The sequence below is a fragment of the Bufo bufo genome, chromosome 4 (assembly GCF_905171765.1).
Source record: "Bufo bufo chromosome 4, aBufBuf1.1, whole genome shotgun sequence".
NCBI lineage: Eukaryota > Metazoa > Chordata > Amphibia > Anura > Bufonidae > Bufo > Bufo bufo.
The window spans coordinates 302,944,331-302,955,066 of NC_053392.1; the positions used below are offsets into that span (position 1 = coordinate 302,944,331).

General features: G+C 41.6%; 1 protein-coding gene across 3 annotated transcripts in view; it reads left to right on the forward strand.

Annotated features, from left to right (window-relative positions):
* ORC3 (origin recognition complex subunit 3) overlaps positions 1-7,793 on the forward strand; it is a 105,185-nt gene extending 97,392 nt beyond the window's left edge. For all 3 annotated transcript variants that reach the window (XM_040428746.1, XM_040428747.1, XM_040428748.1), the window contains exons 17-21: positions 1,183-1,280; positions 3,677-3,818; positions 4,291-4,398; positions 4,662-4,735; positions 7,653-7,793. In XM_040428746.1, the coding sequence (XP_040284680.1) occupies positions 1,183-1,280; positions 3,677-3,818; positions 4,291-4,398; positions 4,662-4,735; positions 7,653-7,758 (528 nt within the window). In that variant the 3' untranslated portion in view covers positions 7,759-7,793. The remainder of the gene's footprint in view (positions 1-1,182; positions 1,281-3,676; positions 3,819-4,290; positions 4,399-4,661; positions 4,736-7,652) is intronic.
* The last annotated feature ends 2,943 nt before the right edge of the window (positions 7,794-10,736 follow it).

The following is a 10,736-nucleotide window of genomic DNA, read 5'->3' on the forward strand; positions in this document are numbered from 1 at the left end:
AATCATCTACTCGTGTAAAGGTACCTTTTGTGTTACCTGCCTGCGCATGGATATGTATGTGCTGTACTAGTATCAGCTTGTATACGACGGCAAAATTGGATTTTATTCATGTCAGTTTCTGCTTGTTTTGGACTTAGGAGTCGAGTGGGCGGTCCTACTCTGTGATTGACAGCTGTCTCTGTATACACACTGGTGCAAGGGAAGATGGTGAGTCACTTAGTAGGACCGCCACCTCCTCCTGCTCTGTGTGAGAAGCATCTTTGTGTAGACGGAGGACTGTACATCTTGAGTAAGCAGACTATAGACTGATGTAAGCTGCAGTCAGGATTCAGTGGCCATTCTTGCAGTTGTTTGCTTGGAACAGATAACTGTCAGCACTAATCTGAAATGTTAACATTTTTACCTCCAGGGAACACAACATTAATCCGATTTTGGAAAATCCTTCCATAGCAGAGGGGGAGCGTTTGTCATTACTCACCCGCTTCCTGATTAGCGTAAAATATTAAATCCCTTGTTGCTTTGCCCGGTCAGAGAATAGACGGATCCAGTTTCGGCTATTGAAATGTTGCTTTTAACGAAAATCTTTAAAAAAAATAAAGTAACAAATGTTCTATGCATTTTGGAGTAAAGTGACCGGATCTACTGGGTTATATGATATGATCAGTCTCTGCGTGGCTGGGGGAAGCCGTCTCTATTTTGGCAGCATACAAACAACTTTTTACATAATCAAACCATCAAAACTCTGTATTTATAGCCAAAAAGCTTATTTGGCATCATTTTAATTTAATAAAAAAGATAGACATCTGATTTTCACTTTGATTTCCCCTGAAATGCCTGCAGATGCAGCATAATGAGTTGGTGTATGCCCGATAGTCTCCCCACACTTGTAGACTTTAGAACATGAGAAGAGCCATGCGGTATATTTCTTGTGCCTTCCAGGATACCTAATGTAGCAGATACGACAACATTCCCATTCACAAATTCCAGCTAACATAACTCTCCACTATAGTGTTTTCCCCTCTGGTGTTCTGATACTTGATCACATTTAAAGCCATGCAGATGGTCCATCTGGGTTCACCAGTGGGTCAGGCAAACATCTGATTGAAACCTGATGTTAGGACGTACGATATTTATTTAGACAGGCCGTATCTCATTTGATGTATTCCTTTTGTCTCTCTCTAGACACTGCTAGAAATGAAGGAAACTAGAAGAACAAAGAAACACAGTAGATTTGAATCCCTTCGCCTCGAGGTGGTGGATTTCCTTGATGGGCTTGTTAGGTGTGTGCCATGCAGTGTGCTTCTTAGCCTGGCTATAGCACATTTCTGTCTGAAAGAATGCTTTAAAAATTTTTAAAACCTTGGGTACTGCCCAAAGAAGTTGTACAATAAACCTTGCACAGCTTAATCCCATAGATCTAATATGCATGCTGGCAAAATGTTGTCCCAGCTATGGCTGTAGGGCACCAGCACTGTAAGAAGAGGGCAGCAACATCCTTGCCTGTCTATGTATTAAAGGAGATATCTGCTTTGATTGGTGCATTGATTACTATTTTGGGTGGCATTACAGTGCCCAATCAGAGTGCCATGGATGATGATCATCCATCGGCGCTCATTGGCATCGGCCTGATCACCCAGGCCGATGATGATTTTGAATGAGAGATGAAAAATTGCTACAGCAAATCGTTCCTCCCTCATTCTCTTCTATAGATGATCGGTAGTACATCCCTGATTACACTGGGAGATGTGCTATCAGTTATCGGCATCTTTCAACCTGATTAAAGATGCCAATGAGCCGATGAACTTGATCGGTCATCAGTTGATCATCTGCTCATTTATACAGGCCAATTATCTGGAACAAATGTTCGGATCCCCGATGATTGGCCCGAAATCATGCAGTCTAATAGGGCCTTTAGAAGCTGTATACATGTATTTCACATATTGTTTGGAAATTACTTTTACTGTGATTCCTTAATACACAAAGTAGTCAGAAACCCATTTAGTAGAATGGCACTGATATTTGGGATGACAGTTTATAAATCCCACACATTTCCCCTCCCATTACAAACTTCTTAAAGAGGTCCTCTCCTGACATGTCTGTTTTAGTAACTCCTTGCATTTTGCATGTAATAACGATTCTGGAGCGTCTATTATTATGACTCTCTTGTGCCATTCCTTTATTATTCCTGGTAGAATAGTTTGACTGAATTGTCAGCAGTTTGCAGTAAAGATACAAATGGGTGTTACCGTTGGGGGAGTGTCCCTACACAGCCTGACACCAGCATCACTGTGCGGCAACTGGTGACACTCAGCAGTACCTTTCCTGCAGACTGCTGGTAATTTATTTGCAAACTTCTAGCAGGAATAACACAGTACAGAGTCATGATAATAGATGCTCCAGAATTGTTATTACATGGGGAGTGCAAGCAGTTGCTAAGACACATGTGGCAGGTCCTCGTTAAATGATCACTGTCATTTCAACAAAATTTTCATACTTTAGTACAGTTAAATAAAAGGAACTTTGTAATTTATTTCATCAGAGAAAATGCAATTTTCTCCCTCTAGCAGCATTCTTTCTGCCCTCTCTCCTGAGGATAGGTCATCAGTACCGGTATATCCTGGAGAACCCCTTTAATAGACAGCCCTATAAAGAGTATCTAGCTCAGAGGTCGGCTCAAATGATGCTGCTTAGAGTATTACAATAAAGTTAGTGTATGTATTATGCAGTAACTATAAGAGCATTTCTAATACCCGGCGAAGGATGGAGCCTAAATGATTACAGTTGGCAGACTGTGAAGGATGAAAATGTTTCATTCTTGGTGGAAGATTTAAAGGGAATCTGTCATCACGAACTTGGACTGTTATCTGCTGTAACATAGAAGAAGTGCTGCAGATGAGTCCAGATTGCTGTCTTTTATTTTCCTACTGCCGCCATTCCCTTACTGTCTGGGTTTAAAGCTGCACTGCAATACATTGTCAGGACTGCTGTGCACGAGCACACGAGTCCTCTCCATTGTGTCGGCAAGCCACAGCAGCGCAGACTGTGTTCCTTAGTGCAGGTTTGAGCGCTGTCACCAGGAAGATAAAAAAATGGAGATCTGGACTCCTTAAATTACTCATGTATTACTACAGATAATAGTCCACAATTGTGACGACAGGTTCCCTTTAGGCCTTGCGACTTTTGTAGCACAACTGATTGATTTTGAGTACCTGCATTTGGACTGCAGCTGTAGTTCAATAGTTAAAATTAATCAGTCGTGCTACAAAAAGTCGCACAGTAGACCAGGCCTAAGGCTCCATTCACACGTCCGTGGTGTGTTGCGGACCCGCAAATTCCGGATCCGCAACACACCCGCCCGGCTCCCCTATAGAAATGCCTATTCTTGTCCGCAAGCTGCGGACAAGAATAGGACATGTTCTATCTTTTGCGGAGCTGCGGACCTGAAGATCAGGGCCGCGCTCCGCAAATGCGGATGCTGACGGCACACTGTGTGCTGTCCGCATCCATTCCGTCCCCATAGAAAATGAATGGGTCCACATCCGTTTATGTGCCTTGCAGCTAGCAATGACCATATTGTGCTTCTTTCAAAACTTCTTCACTTTTTTATATAAACATATATGATGAGCAAAATCTCCCTCCACATTTGCTAATAACCAAGATTAACTTCCTGTTTCAGAGATTACTTAACCCCTCCGGAAGAGCAGCCGCTGTATGAAGTTGTGTATTTTAGTTCTGCTACCATCCTCCGCAAACACCTGAATGCCGTGCCTCGTATTGCCCTGCACACAGCTCTGAACAACCCTTCAACCTATTTAAAGGTAGCAAGTCCTGTGCCATCTCTATTCAGTAGAATGGTTTAGAAGAGTGGTATTCATACCAAAGGGGTTATACGCCGCAACTCCAGGGGGTGTGCACTGGCACCACCAAGAAAAAGAAAAGAACTGGCTTTGCACTATGTGGATCATACTCTACCCGCCTTTGAACCCTAACCCTAAGAAACCTGTGCCACCACCCGCAACTTGAACAGATATAGTAACTTTACCTGCACCGCATACTTTGCAGACAGTTAATATATTTGTAGAGGTTGAAGGCAGGGCAACAGGTTTTGCAGTTCAGACTGTACAGTGAAAGTTGCGCGCCCACCCACTTAGCCGTACTTCTTGTCACTAGGAGGTACTTGCCGTGAAAAGTTTGAGAACCGATGGCTTGGAATATCTTGGCTTAGTGATGGTCATTGTACCTGAAACGTTATATTCTGCAGTAAAACATTGCTCTCTTCTTTTCATTTAGTCCTTGGAAAATGATGGAACCTTGTCCAGTGCAGCTCCTGATATATGCATTGCATACAAACTGCATCTGGAATGTGGAAGACTCATTAACCTCTATGACTGGTTAGAGGTATGTAACATCACCACCCGGTATATAGTCCCTGCTGCTGCATGGGAACCTGGGATTAGCAGTAATATAATGGGTGCCTGTCACGGGGCCCCATAATAAATAGTCATCAGTAATGTTTTACCAATTAGAGTCCCACTTTTTGCCGATACAATCTATTGTGTGGCAAAGGTAATAAAAAAAAGGATATGAGGTTTTATGACCTGTTCAGATTGGGAGCTGGTTAACTTATGATCCGCTCTCTTGCGTATTGTCTTATTGTGTAGGCATTTGCAACAGTTGTTAACGCTGATGAGGACAGTGATTCGGATTCCCTGAAGCAAGTGGATGAAATGACTCAGTATCCTTTTAATTTGTCTGTGTAAAGTGAAGAGAATGTGCAAGTGACAGCTGAACATTTAGAAATGCTGCACAGGCGAGGGTACTGTATGTCCTGGGCACAGAACGTGGCCCACTTGGACATGCTCATTTCTGAATATATATGGTAATGGCTAGATGTGAATGAAAGAAACATTACCTAAAGTCACGCAAAATTGAGGAAGAGCCAAAAATGTCCTGCTGATATCTATCAGTTCCAAGTCTATTGAACAGAGGACATTCTTCTTCTCCCATTGAGCCCAGTGGATCCTAATTTCTAGAAAATGCCACTTCTCTTTATAATGGAGTCTGTCACCTCCCGAGAGGTCTATTAGGTGCAGTACTACATGAATTATACTGGTGCTGTGTTTTACATTGCTGTGTGGGTAGGAGTAGAATAGGTTTTGCACATTTACACTAAAACTTTACTCTGCAGTACTGTTGTGGATCCTACATTACTTGTTCTGCACCTTTGTATGAATTACAGAAATCAGCAGGGCATAATTCCACAAGTCCAATTTTCTTCTCACCTCCTTCAGAAAGCTGTGGTATGATGGGTATCATGTAGAACTTTTGTTTGCACTAAACTGAATGACAACCTCATGACTCATCTCAAATAATCAAGCAATCTAAAATCCTATGCAAAGTTTCAGGTCCATAAAAATTAATGGCCCAAGTCTCCATTGGGGTGCCCGAGATTATTATGAGGAGTGCAATTTACTAAATCCTAAACCAGTATATTTAAAGGGGTATTCTGGTTTTTTGTTGTTTATATAATAGGAAATCATAAAATTTTCTAATATACATGTATTTAAAATATATAACTTTCTTATATAAATGGTATACCCCATGTATCAGTCCTATTTAAGGGTACTTTCACACTTCCGTTGTTTGATTCCGGCAGGCAGTTCCGTTGCCTGAACTGACTGCCTGATCAGGCAAACTGTATGCAAACGCATGTCATTTTTTCTGACTGATCAGGCATTTTTCAGTCAGAAAAATGCATTGCAATACCGGATCCGTTTTTCCGGTGTCATCAGGCAAAATGGATCCGGTATTTATTTTTTTCTCATTTTTAAAGGTCGGCACATGCGCAGAGCGGAAGGACGGATCCGGCATTCCGGTATTTTAAATGCCGGATCCGGCACTAATACATTCCTATGGAAAATTAAATGCCGGATCCGGCATTCAGGCAAGTCTTCCGTTTTTTTTTTGCCGTAGATAGAAAACCGTAGCATGCTACGGTTTTCTCTTTTGCCTGATCAGTCAAAATGACTGAACTGAAGACATCCTGAACGGATTACTCTCCATTCAGAATGCATTAGGATAGAACTGATCAGTTCTTTTCCGGTATAGAGCACCTCTGACGGAACTCTATGCCGGAAAAGAAAAACGCAAGTGTGAAAGTACCCTTATGCATCAATGGCCTAACTGAAACATGGCATCAGTCGTGTGACACCTCTTACACCCTGACATTCAGTAAGCAGAGTTATATGATATACATGTGATAATAGGACTAGTGGTGGAATAATGATTTTTATTGTGGTTATTACAGTAACTACATCATTGTGTGCCAGTCTGTAGTAATTTCTAAAATGGCTGCCTGTCTCTAAGAGATGTTGTCATGTTAAGGCTACTTTCACACTAGCGTTCGGGTGTCCGCTCGTGAGCTCCGTTTGAAGGAGCTCACGAGCGGTCCCGAACGCAGCCGTCCAGCCCTGATGCATTCTCAATGGAGGCGGATCCACTGAGAATGCATCCGCCTGCCAGCGCTCAGCCTCCGCTCCGCTCAGTGAGCGGACACCTGAACGCTGCTTGCAGCGTTTGGGTGTCCGCCTGGCCGTGCGGAGGCGAGCGGATCCGTCCAGACTTATAATGGAAGTCAATGGGGACGGATCCGTTTGAAGATGACACAGTATGGCTCAATTTTCAAACGGATCCGTCCCCCATTGACTTTCAATGTAAAGTCTGAACGGATCCGTTTGCATTATCATGAAAAAAAAAAAAAATGAAAAAAAAAAAATATTTTATTTTTTTTTGTTCATGGTTATGCAAACGGATCCGTTCTGAACGGATGCAAGCGTTTGCATTATAGGAGCGGATCCGTCTGTGCAGACACCAGACGGATCCGCTCCTAACGCAAGTGTGAAAGTAGCCTAATAAAGTTTAGTATAAAAAAACATACACAAAACAGCACACAGATCTGCTTCTACACTGACGAACATGAGGTGCTGCAGGAAGTAGTACTGTATATAGTGTATACGTTCTGCTCCTCCGTGCACAACTATTCACCTGTTAGATACCTGGGCAGTTAACTGAAAGCCAAGTCACCTCATACTTGTGAGGGGCACATGACTAAGGCCATGTTTAGTCCTATCCAACTCTCCTATGGATGCATTTTACAGGACTAAATGGACTGTAGCTTTTTTTTTTTTTTCTTTAGGGAGAGGTAAATGCATGGATATAGTAAAGGTCTTCAAGTAAAATTTTAAACAGATGTAAATTAGAAAATTATTCAATATCATATTCTCTACATAAATAAATGTAATCATTAAAACTAGAATACCTCTTTAAAACTGACAAGAAAAGGCAGCCTTAATAAATTCCCCGTGTGCATTGACCATTGTGTGTAACATGTAAATGACGGCATTTTATAATGCAGATTTATTGCAAGAGTACCTTTTTATTATCTTCATTAACTCCAAAGCTAACTGAGGGAAAAGCATTACCAGGCATGAGGAGAAAAATGTCAGCGTCCCATTATAATCAGAAACCCATAACTTGGTGATGTTGTATGTAAAATCTTAGATATTGTTATCAACTGAAACCATTTCTTCTTTTCGAATTCACAATCCACTGTTTCACCATTCAGAACAGAACATCCTTAACCAGCTTCTCAGCGCTCGTTTCATCAGAGCAGTTTCTGAGCTAGAGCTCCTTGGATTTGTAAAGCCTACAAAGCAGAAGACTGACCATGTGGCAAGGCTGACCTGGGGTGGATGTTAACTTGAATATCTTTGAAAACTGTCAATAAACTTAAACTGAATGTATTGTATGTAATGCTGTTTATATTGTAATACCTCCAGGGATTCATGGCTACCTGTCTAGTGTTAAAAAAAACAAAACACTAACGACACATCTGTTTCTACACAGACACGATGAGATGCTTCTGCAGGTAGTAGTACTGTGGATACTTCTGCTCCTCAGTGCTCTATTACCTGTTAGATTCCTGAGCAATTAACTGAAAGCTGGGTCACAGGACGGTCACCATGTTTAGTCCTAAAGTTCTCTCCTATGGCTGCATTTTATAGGACTAAAAATGGACCATACTATTTTGTATTCTTTAGAGATAGTACTGTATGGATATAATAAAAGGTCTGCAAGCAAAATTTATACTGGGGAATTGTTCAACGTCCTCTTCTCTAAATAGATGTAATTATTAAAACTGGAAAATCCCTTAAGAGGACATTAGAATGCAGAACATTCAAGGCAGTGGCCAACCACTTATTGCATTGGGTGGCTTAAATTACCCTGCTGTCTACAGTCTGGAAATTCATAAGACCAGAAGAAAAAATACTACAGATTAAACTAGGACATCCCTCTGAATTTTGAAGATTTGTGCTAACCTATTTTGGACTATCTTCACAAAAACAGGAAGTACAGCACTGTGCATTATACCCACGCTTTATTCACATAATGATGTAAAGTCAAGCCATATATTGTTTTACAACCAGATTCCTCCAAAGGAGCTGTCCAAAATGAAAGGTGGATTCCGATTGGTTGCTATGGGCAACTAAGCCAGTTCTACTTTACACCAGTTTGATAAACAACCCCCATAGTGTATGACCCAGGGCCAGACTGGAACTGTAATTTAACCCTGCCATTTGAAAGCACAGGTCCTCATGCTGTGTGAATGTGAAATGTTTGTAGGTTATTGGTAATAGTTTATAGAAAAAAAAATATATAATCTGACAGACCTGGAATTTGAATCTCCCTCCAGGAAACTTTTGATGGGAGGCCCGCATTATCTCCTTTACTCATAGTCTCACATGCTGCCCCTACTCCATAGGAAGTGTTTGGCGCATGCACTCTAAACATCTGTAATAATGATTAATGGGACAGGAGCAAGTGGAGGTGGATGATACTGAGTCGGCACACTACTAAATGGGTGGGTGAGGAGAGTCCTCCGCTGGAGGACATATGACGATACGATGGCCAGCCCAGCCACTTTACAGAAGATGATGCAACCACAAACTAGCAGCAAAGCAGGGGGTTAGAAAGAAAGGTAATTTAAAACGATGGAAAGATTAGATAATACGGTAAGGAAATGTAAAATACCAAGTGCCGAACCCCTTCAACCCTTACATGTACCATGACGTAACTATACCTTTCAGTGTTAGGTGTATGGAGCAGGCTCATGCACTCTCCCTGCTATACACACACACAGTGCTGGCTGTAGAATACAGCTGATAGCAGATAACTTCAATCTCAGCCATTCAACCCCTAAGATGCCACTGTCAATAGCAACCGCAGCATCTATGAGCTCCCAATTAGTTGCTCTGACAGCCTGGAGTGGCTCACAGGCCTGGTCATTGCAAGCTGCCTGAAAAGCAGTGAGCTAGGCCGGCTGTGAAAATCCAAGACTGCACTAGTATTGTACTGCACTCTTTAGAACAAGTGATCAGAAGATTGCGTGTACAAGTCCCCCTAAAGGGACTAAAAGTACATTAAAAAGTTTAAAGGGAGTCTGTCACCACAACTTGCCCATATAGACCACTTACATAGCACTATAGCATACCTATAGATCAGTCAAATGGTACCTTTGTCTTTTTGTTTGGATGTTCACCAGGGGCAAAAACAGTTTTATTCATATGTAAATGAGGGCTCACAAGTGCCCAGGCCGCTCTGCCTTCTTCTCACATAACCCCTCCCCAGCCTGTTGCATGGCCCACCCTGTAAGCCTCTTACGTCATCCGGTGTACTGGCCGATATCACGCATGCGCACTGTGATGACCATTGTGGGCAGCAGCATCATTCCATGCAGTACGGGATATCTGCCAAAAGGTACCATTTGACTGATCTATAGTGCTATGTAAGTGGTCTATAAAGGGCAAATTGTGGTGACAGACCCCCTTTCCCAATTTATATATAGAAAAAGAAAAAACAGGTATTGCCATGTCCAAAATAAAATTCTTAAATTAAAAAAATTGAAATTCCAGGTTTTTTGGGGTTTCTGTAAAAAAAAAAAAAAAAAAAACACTATTTCAAGGGTCAATGCGATTCCAAGTTAACATTTTACTACTGTGAAAAACATTCCTCTTTTTGCAGCCCCATATTCTGACAAACTACTTCCATCTAGAGATGTGTGAGCAGATTTTCTGCAGGGCAAACTGTTTATTGGTACCATTTTGGGTTTCATCACTTTTTCTAATTAGTAATTTTTTTTTTCAGTTACAGCATTTACTGCACAGAACATTATATATAATCCCCCCCCCCCCCCCAAAAAAAAATATTTTTCAATACAAGATATGGCAAGTTAAATGGTGCCGTTAAAAATTGTCCAACTAAGATCAAGCCCTCATATGGCTATGTGAAAAAAACGGCACCCGCAAAAACATAGAACATGTCCTATACTTGGCCGTAAAGGATAAGGACAGGGAGGTTCCGCAAAATGCACATGGCCGGTGTCTGCAATTTGCAGACCACAGAATCGGCTATGGCCGTGTGCATGAGCTCTTAGAAAGGAGGAAGGGAACAAAAAAAAAATGTAAAAACAGGTTTTGTCCTGAAAGGGTTAAATCTGAATAGTGGCCTAGAAATTGTGTAGGATCTGGAGTTTTTTGTCTGAATACTTGCTCTCTCAGACTATGTGATCCCAATGAACGTTTCAATAACTAACTTTTCATAGTATGAACGCAATTGTGCCTACTAGACAATGTTATATGCCAAGTCAGGGAAATGGCTTACCTCTGCCATTTACTAGT